At 46.0% G+C, this 16405-nt stretch overlaps 1 protein-coding gene and 1 pseudogene across 7 annotated transcripts in view; both read right to left on the reverse strand.

The window, feature by feature from the left end:
• Positions 1-3682: 3682 nt before the first annotated feature.
• The window catches only part of LOC136151408 (BOLA class I histocompatibility antigen, alpha chain BL3-7), a 154218-nt gene continuing 141495 nt past the window's right edge, over positions 3683-16405 (reverse strand). For 4 of the 7 annotated variants that reach the window (XM_065912517.1, XM_065912514.1, XM_065912511.1 and 1 more), the window contains exon 8: positions 9205-9587. In XM_065912517.1, the coding sequence (XP_065768589.1) occupies positions 9583-9587 (5 nt within the window). In that variant the 3' untranslated portion in view covers positions 9205-9582. Of the gene's footprint in view, positions 8078-8381; positions 8466-9204; positions 9588-9749; positions 9798-16405 lie in introns of those variants that run through there. The other 3 variants (XR_010660030.1, XR_010660031.1, XM_065912509.1) reach the window with 3 other exon arrangements.
• On the reverse strand, positions 10706-13336 carry LOC136151808 (BOLA class I histocompatibility antigen, alpha chain BL3-7-like; annotated as a pseudogene).

Consider the following 16405-nt stretch of genomic DNA (forward strand, 5'->3'; position numbering starts at 1 on the left):
TGTGTGTGTATATATGTGTGTGTGCATATATATGTGTGTGTGTATATGTGTGTGTATGTGTGTGTGTATATATGTGTGTGTGTATGTGTGTGTGCATATGTGTGTATGTGTGTGTGTATATATGTGTGTGTGTATGTGTGTGTGCATATGTGTGTATGTGTGTGTGTATATATGTGTGTGTGTGTGTATGTGTGTGTGTGTCTATATGTGTGTGTGTATATGTGTGTGTATGTGTGTGTATATATATGTGTGTGTGTATGCGTGTATATATATGTGTGTGTGTGTATACGTGTGTTTGTGTGTATGTGTGTGTTTTTGTTTGTATATGTGTGTGTGTGTGTGTGTGTGTATATATATGTGTGTGTGTGTGTGTATACATATATATGTGTGTGTGAATTCCTAAAAAGGATTTATCTTAAGAAGATAATCATACATGTCTCAAAATATCAATATGTGTTTAACGATGTTTCCTGAATTGTGGTTTATACAAGCGAAATAGTGGAACTTATTTAATGCTGTAGTCAATATGATGGTGTGCTCAGTTGTGCTTGACTCTTTGTGACCCCATGGACTATAGCCTGCTGGCTTTCTTTGCCCATGGGATTTCTCAGGCAAGAACACTGGAGTGGGTTGCCATTTCCTCCAAGGAAGATCTTCCCCACCCTGGAATCAAACCCAAGTCTCCCGCATTGCAGGGGGATTCTTTACCATCTGAGCCACCAGGGAAGCTCATTATAATAATGGTAACTGTGAATAAAGGAACACTTAATATGTCTCAGGCAATAAGGCCATGTGATTTACATGGTCAAATTTTATCCTCAAAGCAAACCCATAAAGCACCCAATTTGTGATCATTTTCTACTGACAGAGTTTAAGGAGGTGGTGGAGTTGGGGATGGGATTGAACCCAGGATATCATCTCTTAGAGACCTTTGTGACCTATTTTCCATTAGTTTCCTGTCCAGCAGGTAGTAGACATGACTCTGCACCCCATGCTAGTGAACTGTTGCAGTATTCCAGAATGTTCTATGAGAAGAGGCTGCTAGATTCGGAAGTCAGGAGGACATCAAGTGGCAGTGTGGCTTAGCTGCCTGAGCCACACTAAAGTCCATCATCCAGTATATGTTTTGAGGCTGCCAGTGGATCAGGATCTGCTAGTTCCTGGAAACAGAAGGAAGAGCAAGAGTAAGACCCTGGTGATATGGCGCTTTAACTGTCATAAGGGAAATGAACATTTAGCAGAAATCATAAAAGAAGATAATCAAGAGACCTAATGGATTCCATATGACTATAATCAATAATATATAAAAGATGTGAAAAAGATATGGCATATGAAACAAGACCAGAATTACATACTATTGTATACAGAGCAGAAGAAAGTGCTCTTAGAAATTAGAAATATGATCATAGAAATAAATAATTCAATAGAAGAATTAGAAAATTAAGTTGTAGCTCCATTTAGTGCTACAAAATGGAGAAGTAATGGCAAGAAGGAAAGAACTATAAGAATTCTGGGTTACCAGCAAGGGATTCCAACACATCAAGAACATGTTTCAAAGAGAATGGAAAGTAGCAAATATTTTTAAAATTTCAAGAAAGTTTCTCAGAGTTTGACAGACAAAAGCTTATACTTTGAATGGTCCCCACCAAGTTCTCAGCACAGGAGATGAAAACAGATATATGAAAACAAAGATGTATCACAGATGAAATTTCAGTAAAAAGGGTGGAAAAGTAGAGGCTTTGAGCACTTCCCTGGTGGCACAATGGTTAAGAATTGACCGGCCAATGCAGGGGACACAGGTTTGATCCCTAGACTGGGAAGATTTCATATGCCCAGAGCAACTAAGCCCATGCACCCCAACTACTGAGCCCGCGAGCCTAGAGCCTGTGCTCCACAACAAGAGAAGCCGCCTCCTGCTCGGTGCAACTAGAGAAAGTCCTTGGACTTTCTATCCTCAAAGCATCTATCCTCAAAGACCCAGCACAACCAAAAATAAAGTATGTAAAATTTTTTAAAAAGAAGAGACTTTGAAAACTTCAAGAGGCCAGAAAAAAAAAAATCTGCTCTGAAGAAGCTACAAAATGTTGAAACAATGCTTTCTAAATTCTGAGGAAAATTATTTCCAACACAGAATTCTATACCAAGTCACTACGTGAATAAGTGCTAGTAGCCTGAAGACATTTTTAGATATTTGCATGTGTGTGTGTGTGTGTGTGTGTGTGTGTGTGTTGGTCGCTCAGTTGTGTCTGATTCTTTGAGACCCCATGGACTGTAGCCCACCAGGTCCTCTGTCCTTGGAATTCTCCAGGCAAGAATACTGGAGTGGGCACGCCAGTCAGAATGGCTGCTACCAAAAAGTCTACAAACAATAAATGCTGGAGAGAGTGCGGGGAAAAAGGAACCCTCTTACACTGTTGGTGGGAATGCAAACTAGTATAACCACTATGGAGAACAGTGTGGAGATTCCTTAAAAAACTGGAAATAGAACTGCCATACGACCCAGCAATCCCACTGCTGGGCATACACACCGAGGAAACCAGATCTGAAAGAGACACGTGTACCCCAATGTTCATCGCAGTATTGTTTATAATAGCCAGGACATGGAAGCAACCTAGGTGTCCATGGGCAGATGAATGGATGAGAAAGCTGTGGTACATATACACAATGGAATATTACTCAGCTACTAAAAAGAATGCATTTAAATCAGTTCTAATGAGGTGGATGAAACTGGAGCCTATTGGATAGAGCGAAGTAAGTCAGAAAGAAAAACACCAACATAGTATATTAACGCATATACATGGAATTTAGAAAGATGGTAACGATGACCCTATATGTGAGACAGCAAAAGAGACACAAATACAAAGAACAGACTTTTGGACTCTGTGGGAGAAGGCGAGGGTGGGATGATTTGAGAGAATAGCGTTGAAACATGTATATTATCATATGTGAAACAGATCACCAGTCCAGGTTCGATGCATAAGACAGGGTGTTCAGGGCTGGTGCACTGGGATGACCCTGAGGGATGAGATGGGGAGGGAGGTGGGAGGGGGGCTCAGGATGGGGAACACATGTACACCCATGGCTGATTCATGTGAATGTATGGCAAAAACCACAACAGTATTGTAAAGTAATTAGCCTCCAATTAAAAAAAAAAAAAAAAAGAATACTGGAGTGGGTTGCCATGCCCTTCTCCAGGGGATTTTTTTTAGCTATTTTGAGTTTCAATATTTTACTTTACATGTTCCCTTTCTCAGCATACTAACTAGATGAAGTAAAGGGAAAGTGTTTGAAAAAACCAAAAAAGAAGAACATGTGAGATCCAGGCAACAGGGAAGCCAGCAGGAAAGAGAGGCAGAGGTCAGCCTAGGATGAGGTGAAGGAGATTCCGAATGTCAGCCATGCCCCAGGTGAGCAGGGAAACTGTCCCCATGTGGCAGCCCCGAGGGCCGTGGGAAAGTCTGTGCAAAGAGACGAAGTTGGTAGAATATCTGATGTGCTTGAATATATTCATAAGTACTTAGGCTGTGGAGGAAAGTTTGGGAGTGATCTCATAATGAATACAATAAAAACTAAGCAAACAAAGGAATAAGACATTTATTAACTCCAGAACAATGGTTTTAAAAATTCAAGGGGAAAAAATTATCATAGTCTACTAAATGCTATTTAGTCTACTAAATGCATTTATTTACACGGTCATAATTAATGTAGACACTGAACACTGAGCTAATAAAAATTATAAAATAACTATTTGAAGGATGATGGTATGTTAAAGAGAGCTAATTCACTAAAATGATACATAAACAAAAACAAAAAAGGAGCACTATGAATGTGCTATTTAGAGGAACAGAAATACCAATAAGAGAAGCAGACACAAAAGTTAAAGAGGTTGGCTCCGAGATCGGAAATGGGATGTATGGAAGATTGGGGAGACTCCCCTGGTGGCTTAGATGGCAAAGAATCTGCATTAAATGCAGGAAACCTGGGTTCATTCCCTGGGTCAGGAAGATCCTCTGGAGAAGGGAATGGCTACCCACTCCAGTATTCTTGCCTGGAGAGTTCCATGGACAGAGGCTGCAATCCATGGGGTTGCAAAGAGTTGAATACAACTAAGTGACTTTCACCTACTCACTTATTTTCATTAACAGGACTTGTAGTGGTATTTATTTTTCAAGATATGTGCATATATGTATCTGATGAAAATAAAAGACAACACAGTAGGTGAGAGAATGGACTCAAGTATTGTTCTATAGGGAAAGTCATAGAAATGGGGCACTGGTTGGAGGGGGATATGGGACCAAGTGGTGGATTTTAATGGGACCATTTTATTTTCATTTGGTTTCATTTTGTTTGTTCTAATGAGAGGCATTAATATTACAGCACATTTATATGCAAGAATGAATGATACAGTAGAGACTAGGAAATTGATTATTGGGGGAAGCAGGGTCCAATCTTATGCTCAGGCTGAGAGGTGACCTGAGGTAGGTGCGGGACCATCCATCACCACTGGTTGGAAGGCAGAGATACAGACACAGAGCTTGGGGCCACTGAGATCTGGGCCCATCAGCTTAGAGCTGTGGCCCTTGGGCAGCAGCAGGTTATATAATAAACTAGAAGAAAATACAACAGAATATTTCCAAGTGTGAAGGCTACGGCTATTTTTATTATCAGTTTCATCATTTTATAAATTTTCTATAGTGAACATACTTTATCATACATTATAGAATATCTGTATACATTATAATCAGAATTTTTAAAACTTGGTTTAAAGTTTGAAAGGGAAGACAGATGGGTAGAAAAAGTCAGGAACTTGGGGCAAAGGGCTGGAAGTGTAGAACTGCAATGTTTGGACTCTGGTGCAATAAACTCATAGAACTGTTTCTCCATTTTCAGGACACTGTTCTCTATGAAGGGCAAGCAGGATCTTTCCCTTCTTTGGGAGGCTAGGTCATTTATTACTATCTTATCAACTCATTGATGCTTTTAATAAGATGGTTTTTGAGTTTAACATGGTATTTTTACCTCTTTTCAGTGGAAGGATTTGTCCATATACTATAGCCTAGCTTTTATAGAAATGGAAAATGGAAGGCAAAACAGTTCCGTGAAAAGATCTTTGGGGAGTTTGTGGTTTCAGTTCTACACGTGAGCAGCTTGGAAATCACCTTTCTGTCCTCAAGACAAGTAAAAACCTGAATAAGTTGAAAAATTACCAATTCTTCTAGAAAAAAAAAAAAAAAAGAGAGGAAATAGGGCAAACCACTGCCCCCAAGATGAAAAAAAAACATTCCCAAAAGTTCCCAAAAGCAAAATTTGAATTTACTACACAGTGGGAACTATTCACATAGCATTTACAATGTATTTACAACCATTTCCATAGCAGTTATAGGTATTGTATTACAGGTATTAGAAGTAACCTAGAGATGATTTAAAGTACACAGGAGGATGTGTGTAGGTTATGTACAAACACTACGACATCATTTAAAAGGGACTTGAGCATCCACAGATTTTGGTATCTTTGAGGGGCCCTGAAATTAATTCCCTGTAGATGTGAAGGGACAATGTAGATCAACTGAATAGAATAAAGAGCCTAGAAATAGACTCACATAAATATTGTCAACTGACCTTTGACAAAAGAGCAAGGCAATACAATGGAGGAAAGATACCCTCTTTAATAAATGGTGCTGGAACAACTGGACATCTATATTAAAAAGCATCAATCTCACACAGACTTTACACCCTTCACAGTAGTTAACTCAAAATGGAGTATAGAGCTAAATGTAAAACGCTAAATTATACAACACCCAGAAGATGATAAAGGAGAGACCCTTGATGACTTTTGGGTATGGTAATGACTTTTTAGATACAACACCAAAGGCACAATCCATGAATTAAATAATTGATAAGCTGGACTTTAATTAAAGTCTTCTACAAATGTGAGTGAGGATGTGGAGAAAAAGGAACTCTTAGGCACTGTTAGTGGGAATATAAAATTAGAGCAGCCATTATGGAAAGCAGTATGGAGATCTCTCAAAAAATTAAAAATGGAACTACCATGTAATCTAATAATTCTACTTCTGGATGTTTATCTGAAGAAAATGAAAACACTAACTCAAAAAGAGATGTAGCAGCCATGGCGATGGAGAACATGGGATCTCTGGAACCCTGGGTGGGGTGACTGGGTGAACCCCTGAGTATGAGCCTGGACTATGAGTTCTGTCAGCTGAGCAAGGCCAAGGCTAGAGCACAGACGAGCAGGCAGCTGCCGGAGGAGGCCGCCGTCTGCCACCAGCTAGGGGAACTCCTGGTGGGATGACTGTGGCCAGGCTCTGACCTCCGTCCTGCGGGCCTGCCCCCCGCTCAGCACCCTGTACCTCCAGGCCTGTGACGCAGGCCCCAGCTTTCTCCTGAACCACCAGATGGGCCTGAGCAGCACCTTCCGAGACACCCAGCGCCTGAAGACACTGGCCCTGTCCTACAATGGCCTGGCGCCACTGCCCTAGCCCAGGCCCTGAGCAGCCTGCCAGCCCGCAGCCTCCTGCACCTGGAGCTGTGCTGTGGCTGCTAGCGAGAGTGACCCAGGCCTCATGGACCCTGGTCAGCTACCTGATTCAGGAAGACTGCGCCCTGGAGCACCAGAACCTGTCGGCAAACCACCTGGGCAACGTGGCCTGAAGAGCTCTGAACTGATGTCTCCGTCTCTGCTCCTTACTGGTCTCACTCACCTGTCTGCCAACCCTGAGATCAGTTGAACTGGCTTGAAGGAGTTCCTGGCTGCCCTCCGAGATTGGTCCAGAGGCCTCAGCTTCCTCCGCCTGTCAGGCTGTGCTGTCCAGGCCGCCTGGGCCTCTGGCACAAGGTCATGGTACAGCAGCCGTCTCTCCGCTGAGGACCGTGATGCCCTGCCTGCCAGTTGGGCCCCAAAGAGTGCACTCTGGACCGAGGCCCCAAGCTCTTCTTCGGGGGTCTCTGACTGGCCAACGGCATGCCCCACCCGCCCCACCCATCAAGCCTCTACTAAAGGCAGCCGTTCTGCCTGCACCTCCCTCAGCTTCTGCTGTCTGGAAGGCAAGTGGGAGGCAGAAGGCAAGGTTGTAAAGCCTAGGGCCCTCCTGGAAGTGAGGATGTTACTGAGACAGGTTCATCTGACCAGTAAGCAGTGAGTCAAAACCTCAAACATGCCAAGGTTTGCAGCAGAGAGAGGATTTAGTCACAACGCAACCAAGTGAGGAGACGGGAGGACAGATCGAATGTTTCCTTCCCCAAAGGCCAGGGGTTTGCGATATTTACAGGACAAAGAAGCAGGCCAGGGGAATTCCCTGGCAGTTCAGTGAGTAGGACTCAGCACTTTCACTGCCAAGGGCCCTGGGTTCAATCCCTGGTGGGGGAACTAAGATCCTACAAGCCGAATGCCCGTCTCCTCCTCCCCCACCTCCCAAGCAGGGTGGTCTTAGGCATGGGAAAAGGACATTGGAGGCAGGAAAAAGGTGAGGTAATCTGCTCTTCAGAGCCTCATCTGAATTACTTGCTTCTTCAGGGGACCCATGTTAAAACATGGTGGCGCATGATGGGAGAAGGGGGCTCTGTTGTCAAAAGGTCATTCATCAGACACCTGTGCAGGGCCAGTTCTAGTGTGAAACATGCAAGTTTTTGTGTCAACAATTAAAGCCGGCTTGATCAGTGGGGAGAAAAGAGATGTGCACCCCCATGTGCACTGAAGTATTACTATAATAGTCAAGATATAGAGACAGCCTAAGTGCCCATCAATGACTGAATGAATATGAAAATGTAAGAGGAATATTAGTCTGCCATATAAAATATGGAATCTTACCACTTGTATCAAGATCTAATGTACAATGGTGGGATGGGCAGAGGATAACCTTCATACACTTAAAAAAAAATTATCTATTTATTTTTAGCTGTGCTGGGTCTTCACTGCTGTGCAAGGGCTTTCTCTAGTAGTGGAGAGCGGGGGCTTCTCGCTGTGCTGGCTTCTCTTGTTGCAGAGCACAGGCTTTAGAGCATGTGGGCTCCAATAGTTGTGATCAGTGGGCTCTGTTGCTCCACGGCATGTGGGATTTTCCTGGAACAGGGATTGAACCATGTTCCCTGCATTGGCAGGCAGATTTTTAACCAGTGGACCACCAGGGAAGCCCCGAACACATTTTAAAGGGGAGAAATGGGAGGCACATAGAGCCACTGGTCCGTAGCAATGTTCAAATACAGCCAAAACTGAAATGAAATTTGTCATTCTTTTTCCATCTCTCATTCCCGACCTCCACCCCCAGTAACTGTACCCTCTTCCCATGTTAGGGGAATCCCAGACTTTAAGGCCCTGGTAGAAGGCAGAGACTACCTCCCTCCATATGAGAGGAAAATTTGCTTACCCAACATTCTTGCAGGTAGACACAGTATAAGTCCACAGTTAGGTGACCGCATACTGACTCTGGCTCAGGGCGTGGTGACATAAGCTGAAACAGTGAAGAATGCATTTGGCAAAGGGGGCATGAATGGCAGTAATGACACCCATTTGCCAAGAGAAGTAACGAAAGCAGTCCCTGCCCGGTACGGGATCAGTGGTGTGAGTTGTGACATCTGTGCTCAGCTGGGGCCAGTGGGTCCGATGTGGGACTCCACCTAGGAGGATTGTGGATTCTGTTCCTGGCTGTATAGCTTCAAGCTTATTCTGTGGCTTTTCCTGAAATGAAATGAGTCCCCAGGGTACACATACATGCAATTTTCGTTTATGTAAGAGAAAATTTTGTATTCTGTTGTTTATACTAAGGAATGAGTGGGAAATTCATTTAGGTAATAGTTTCAAACAGCAAGGATTCATTGATTTTCATTATTTTGAGCTGATAACACTTCTTCAGTCTTCCACCTGGCTATGTACCTCAGGGTAGAGAAACCAATATGCATCTCTAGCCCTTTTCTTCCCAGGAAAGTACAACTGTTGAAGTGTGGGTTTAAGACTTCTCCCCAACCCGAATGCTCTCTGATCACTGACCTCAGTCATTTAGTAGAAACTTGTCCCACCAAAGGGACAAGGACAAAGAAACAGACAAGATGACTCATCCAACCAGTGACCACTTTGAAGCCCACAAAGGACAGCACTCACTAGAGAGGGCTCATACCTCCTCGTATCCGTCTCTGGTCCCACTGACATCAGACTCAGCACAGCAAATAGCACAGCTGGAAGATTCTCAGTGCTTCTGTTTGTTTTCCTGTCTCAAACTTTAAGAATCTTTTTATTTATTAACCCATCGACCCTCATGACATGAATTAGAAAAAACAAATTCACATCCAGATTCTTATGTTCAGTATTTCTCAGCACAACATGAAGTTAAGACAAAGGTAGAAAGGGCCCAGCCCTGCCTCAGCCAAAACAGAGGAGTCCAACAGGGAAGAGAACACAGGTCTGGGTGGAGAGGGGGCGCAGTGGGCAGGGGTGGGCCAGTCTCCCTACCTCCTCACATTATGCTAATAGGAACACAGATGCATTCAGATGCAGCTGCAGAAAGAGGGGTCTGGGGATCTGACGTCACAAAGTGGGACCGAGCATCACTCAGTCCCCACAAGGCGGCTGTCTCACACTGTGAGAGAAAAGAATCAGGAACCAGTTTAGGTCGGTCATGTAAGGGCTGACATTCTCCACAGCCCCCCACATGCTCACATGTCCACTCAAAGATCCCCGCCGCCCAGTGTGTCCCCTCTGCCCCAATCCCCCTTCTAATCTAGACCCTCCAGGGTCTCACCTGTAGGAACCGTGAGAGACACATCAGAGCCCTGGGCACTGTCACTGCCTGGAGGAGAACAAGACCAGGACGTGGTCAGAACCCACAGGAGAGAAACTAGAGAAGGCACTTTGAGGAGGGTGAGCCCTCCATGGCCTCCTGTCTGCACCCTCACAAGGGTCTCAGGAATCACCCCCTCTATACTTACTTGCAGCCTGGGCGTAGATCCATCCTTTTTCACCTGTGAGAAGAAAATATCACCTGAGAGGCCAGGGAGAAGGCTGAGTCATGAGATCCTAGAGCAACTCCTAGTCCTGAACACCAGAGAACTTTCTGGAACTGTGGTCAAAACTCATGATAGGATCAGGAACACAGAGAAGGGAAACGTGTAAGGACTGGGCCACCTGCCCTCCTGGAGGTCTGTCCTCAGCAAGGAGCTCCCTTCTGACCTTCAAGTGCTGGAAACCTGGTCCCCAACTGGATTTAGGAAGGTGAAAAATTTCTTTCATTTTCATACAGGCTTTAGAAAAGCAAAATGTTAGCATCAGCTCCAGACTCCACATGTGTGCGGAGGGTACTTTCCAGTAACCAGGCAGGTAAACGTCTACCTGGGCTTGAAACCCCCAGTGAGACAAGAAAACTCAGATCCACCCTCCCTTCCCTACCTGAGCGCTTCTTCCTCCAGATCACAGCTCCAGCCACCACAACCACGAGGAGAACCAGGCCAACAATGATGCCCATGGTGAGGAAGGAGGTCTGAGGAGGTTCTGTGGAGGAAAGGGAAGGGGCTCTGACCTCAGCTTGAGTCCTGACCTTGCTGAACTGAGTCCTGAAGGGCTCCTGCTTATCTGAGAGGAAGCTCCACCCCACCATGCTCCTTACCCCATCTTAGGGTGAGGGGCTCCTGAAGGCCCTCGTGCTGCACATGGCATGTGTATCTCTGCTCCTCTCCAGAAGGCACCACCAGGGCCGCCCACTTCTGGAAGGTTCCATCCCCTGAAGGCCTGGTCTCCACAAGCTCCATGTCCTGGGTCTGGTCCTCCTCATTGCACTGCCAGGTCAGTGAGATCTCCTCAGGGTAGAAGCCCAGGGCCCAGCACCTGAGGGTGACCTCACGGTCAGAGATGCGGTGATGGGTCACATGTGCCTTTGGAGGGTCTGAGGAAGAATTGGAAAATTCACAGTTTGTGTTACCTCCATGAGTCACTGAAGCAACATCATGTGACCATCCTGTGAAAGGACAGAACAGTGATTTTTTTCCCCAGCTTTACTGAGGTATACTTAACAAAAACTGTACACATTTAGAGTGTACTACATGTTGCTTTGATATATATGTACAGTGTGAAGGTGATTAATATATTCACCAACTTACCTTATATGTGTGTCTGTTTCACAGGTGTGATGAGAATGATTAAGATCAATTTTAAAGTATATAACACAGGATTATTATTAACTATAGTCACCAGATCCCCAGATATATATGTATGCTTTGATATATATGTACAGTGTGAAGGTGATTAATATATTCATCAACTTACCTTATATGTGTGTCTGTTTCACAGGTGTGATGAGAATGATTAAGATCAATTTTAAAGTATATAACACAGGATTATTATTAACTATAGTCATCAGATCCCCAGACTTATTATGAACTTTTTTACCGGCTGAGCTATGGAACATTCAAGACCATGGTGTTGAAAAAAGCAGCACAAGAAGAGCTAGATAACAGCCTCAAATCAGAGATCAGGGATGATCTATATTAGTCCTTGGAAATTTCTAGAATGAGAGACTAGGATAGGAGCTCCAAAAATGTGAGGGGGAGAATACAGAGTAAAGGTCCTGACTCTGGTGGAGGCTGAATGACTCAGAAAAGCTGGAATCAGGCATCATTAGATGCTCTGAGGGTGAGAACAGGCCTTGAGAGAGAAAGTCATGGATCACAAGATAGTGGCCAGGGTCAAAGGGCACCGCTGACCAGCTATTTCAGGGATGATTTGTTTCCTGCTTCTTCCTCAAAGACACTGGATTCCTTAATTGTCCTTCAGAGCAGTAGGGCCACTGGTGACTATCGTGTACAGAATATGAAAACCTGGGTGGATTTCCTCCTTCTCCTTACAAGAACCTGGGGCGCTGTTCCCACAGGGACCCCATTTTCCTCTCCTCGTGGGAAGCCAGCTCCAGCCCGAGGGGAGATCAGGGGGCCCCGCGCCCTCGTACCTGCGCGCAGCAGCGTGTTCTTCCCGTGCTCCAGGTATCTGCGGAGCCAGTCCACGCACGTGCTCTCCAGGTAGTTTCTGTCGTGATCCGCCTGACCGCCTAGCTCAAACTTGCGCTTGGAGATCTGAGCCGCCGTGTCCGCCGCGGTCCAGGAGCGCAGGTCCTCGTTCAGGGCGATGTAATCTCTGCCGTCGTAGGCGAACTGATCATACCCGCGGAGGAGGCGCCCGTCCGGCCCCACGTCGCAGCCGTACTTCCACTGGAGGGTGTGAGACCCTGACCCGCCCCGACCACCTGCGGTGATTAAACCCAAACTGAAAATGAAACCGGGTCAAGTCCCTCCGGCTCCTCCCGGGTCGGGGTGCCGGGCATGTTCCGCAGTGTTGGGGTGACCCTCGGACCCGCAGACCTGGGGCGACTCCGCCGGGGCGTGGAGGTGGGGGCCGTGACCTGGACCCGGGCCCGCGTCGCTCACCGGCCCCGCTCTGGTTGTAGTAGCCGCGCAGGTTGTTCAGGCCCTCTCGGAGAGTCTGTGCGGCGTCCTTGGCTATCCGCGTCTCCCGATCCCAATACTCGGGCGCCTCCTGCTCCACCCACCGCGCCCGCGGCTCCATCCTCGGATTAGGGGCGTAGCTGTCGAACCGCACGAACTGCGTGTCGTCCACGTAGCCGACGATGATGAAGCGGGGCTCCCCGAGGCCGAGTCGGGACACGGCGGTGTAGAAATACCTCAGGGAGTGGGGCCTGGGGGCGGGAAGGGGTGAAACCCGGTCGACCCTCTTCACGGCGCGGATCCCGGGTCCGAGGTGATGGGGCCGGGAGAGAGGAGGGGGCGGAGGGCCAGTGAGATGGAAGCGGTGGAAAACCGGCCCGAACTTCGAAAGGGGTAGAAAAGAGGGGTCGGGAAGCAAGGGAAGGACAGGCAGGGACCGGGGAGGGGGCGGGTCTGGGCAGGGCGTCGGGATCGCTCCTTCCCTGGGGTCTTGCCCGCCAGACTTCGGGCGGTCCCCTCGCCCTTCCCCGCAGAGGCCATTCCCTCCCGACTCCTCACTCACCAGCCAGGCTCTCGGTCATGACTAGGGCCCCCGAGAGGAGCAGGAGGAGGGTTCGCGCCCCCATGACGCGTATCCGCTGGGTCTGGGAAGAAACAAGGGTCTGGGCGGGTTGGTGGAGAATTTATAATCGGGGCCGGCTGATTGGTTTTTCTAGAGACCGTACACCCAGTGGCAGTGAGAACTGGGGCCGCGTCACGAGTGTCCAGGCAGCAGGGCTAAACACAGGTTGTGAGAGCGAAAGTGAAACTCGAGGAGAAGGGGAATCCCCAACCTGGAGTTCCAGCCCCAGACTCCACCCCTGAGCCTGAGATCCTGAGCGGCTTGCCTTTCAGGCATCTGGGACTTTGCCCTGATCCCTCCCTTCCTGCTAGGTAGAATGTTCAAACTACCCAATAACTACACCCATCTCACAGGCTAGCAAAGTAATGCTTAAAATTCTCCAAACCAGGCTTCAACAGAACCTGAACCCTGAACTTTCAGATGTTCAAGCTGGATTTAGAAAAGCCAGAGGAACCAGAGATCAAAGTGCCAACATCCCCTGGAACATGGAAAAAGCAAGAGAGAAAACATCTACTTCTGCTTTATGGACTATGCCAAAGCCTTTGACTGTGTGGATCAAAACAAACAGTGGAAACTTCTTCAAGAAATGGGAACACCAGACAACTTGACCTGCCTACTTAAGACAATTTGTATGCAGGTCAAGAAGCTACAGTTAGAACTGGACATGGAACAACAGACTGGTTCCAAATTGGGAAAGGAGTATGTCAAGGCTGTATATTGTCACCCTGCTCATTTAACTTACATGCAGAGTACATCATGTGACATGCTGGGCTGGATGAAGCACAAGTTGGAATCAAGACTGCCAGGAGAAATATCAATAACCTCAGATATGCAGACGACAACCACCCTTATGGCAGAAAGCAAAGAGGAACGAAAGAGCCTCTTGATGAAAGTGAAAGAGAAGAGTGAAAAAGTTGGCTTCAAGCTCAACACTCAGAAAACTAAGATCATGGCATCTGGTCCCATCACTTCATAGCAAATAAGTGGGGAAACAATGGAAATAGTGGCAGACTTTACTTTTTTTGGGCTCCAAAATCATGCAGATGGTGGCTGCAGCCATGAAATTAAAAGATGCTTACTCCTTGCAAGAAAAGCTACAACCAACCTAGACAATATATTAAAAAGCAGAGACATCACTTTGCCAACAAAGGTCCAACTAGTCAAGCTATGGTTTTTCCAGTAGTCATGTGTGGATGTGAGAGTTGGACTGTAAAGAAAGCTGGGCACTGAAGAATTGATGCTTTTGAACTGTGGTGTTGGAGAAGACTCTTGAGAGTCCCTTGGACTGCAAGGAGATCAAACCAGTCAATCTTAAAGGAAATCAGTCCTGAATATTCATTGGAAGGACTGATGCTGAAGATGAAGCTCCAATACTTTGGCCACCTGATGGGACAAACTGCGTCATTTGAGAAGACCCTGATGCTGGGCAAGATTGAAGGCAGGAGGAGAAGGTATTGACAGAGGATAAGATGGTTGGAAGATATCACTGACTCGATGGACATGAGTCTGAGCAAGCTCCAGGAGATGGTGATGGACAGGGAGGCCTGGTGTGCCCCTGGGCTGCTCCAGGAGAGAACTCACCCCCTAGAAAGTGATGCCAGAGAGTGTCCTCAATCTGGGAAGGAAGGTGGGGGGACAGGCGTTTCCCCTTTGGAACTGGGGACATTTTGTACCTAAAGGTGCCAGACCCACTCATAACCTAGTTTGACTTTGTTACACATCAGCTTAATATGTATTCATATCCCAGAAAGAAATCTGACGTAGTGTCTAAGAAAAATAATATGGCCCTTTCATCTCATGTGGTCTAATGAACCTGAATTGAGGCCCGCAAATCATGAAGAGCGGTCTATTCCAACAGAACATCCTGTAGTGAAAGAACTGTTCTATGTCTGTGCTGTCCAGTCAGGTAGCCAGGAGCTAGATGAGGCTATTTAGCACCTCAAAGTTTCTGTTGTGCTGAGCACTTTTATTTATTTTAATTTAAATAGCAATATGTGGCTACTATCTAGCATACTGGTCAATGCATAGCTAGAATGTTGTTAATTAATCTCCTGTCTCTTTCCCCTAAAAGATACTGTGTGACTCATAGGTTGATGCACATTAAAATAATCTTAATATTGAAGTCATGGATTTGTCTGTGCAGGTCTTAGATATAGCTTTAAATACAGCATGCTCTGAAATTTTCCTTAATGTGTATTTTAACAGAGTGTTCCGACATTAGCCAAACCATGGTTTATCACCTTAAGGTTGTAAGTGTTCAAAACTGCCCATCACCAGATATAATCCTTGAGCTCTTGGTGTTTTCTTTAACTTGATAAACATACAGAAGTCTTCATTTAGCCCATGAGGATATATTTATTTTACACAACCGATATCAATACTTTGTGGGACTTGTACATACTTGTAAAGTTGTGAAGCAGAAGATGCAATGTTAGAATCCACCACCTTATTACTTTTTACTTACTGCTCCTGCTATACTTTCTCCCCAGATTCCATCAGTTCTGTTTCCCTCCAACCTTGGACTTCTCTCTACTAGACAAAAATATACATGAATTTTTTACACTTGTGGAATGAAGAGTTTTATGACCCAAAGATTAAAAGCCATCAAAACATATAAATCTTTCCAATGTCAATCAGACACTCACAGGATACAAATATATGCCCCTATTCCAATGGAGACACATAAAAATTTTGGGCAAATAGGTAACATGTCTCAATGTTCTTCAGCCAAAGACCACCAGAAGCAAATTTGTGGGCAGTCAAGTTGGATTCATACTGGATACAGCGAGGGAGATTACACAGCATCAGGGACAATAGTTTCCTTGTAAGGTGTTAGAACATATACAGCCAGGAGTCCCCAAACTCTGAGGTTGGACTGGAACCTCCTGTCAGATCAGTGCCAACATTAGATTAGAAATAAAGTGTACAATAAATATACTGTGCTTGAATCATCCTGAAACCATTCCTCCCACCCCCAGTCCATGGAAAGATTGTCTTCCATGAAATCAGTTCCTGGTGCCAAAAAGTTGAGAACCGCTGATATACAGGATGTGGGCTTTGATTTTGAGAAGCGTCTATGCAAGACTGGCTCACTGCAGATTGGGTGTTGTGGGGAAGCGGGGGCAATTCCAGGACTGGGCACCTCATGAGCCTCTGCTCTAGGGAGGGCAGACTAGAGCGAGGACACAGCGGTGACTGGGAGGAGGCGGTGGTCTCTGGGTCAGCTCAGGGGGAGGTTTGGTACATGGTGAGGGCACAGGGCTGCCTGGTGGGTCTGAGCTTGGACAGAATGCCGTCGTGTTCTGGTTTTGTCTCTCTGTGTCACACACTCAGATGTCCTTGTCT

This window comes from Muntiacus reevesi, chromosome 20, assembly GCF_963930625.1.
Source record: "Muntiacus reevesi chromosome 20, mMunRee1.1, whole genome shotgun sequence".
NCBI lineage: Eukaryota > Metazoa > Chordata > Mammalia > Artiodactyla > Cervidae > Muntiacus > Muntiacus reevesi.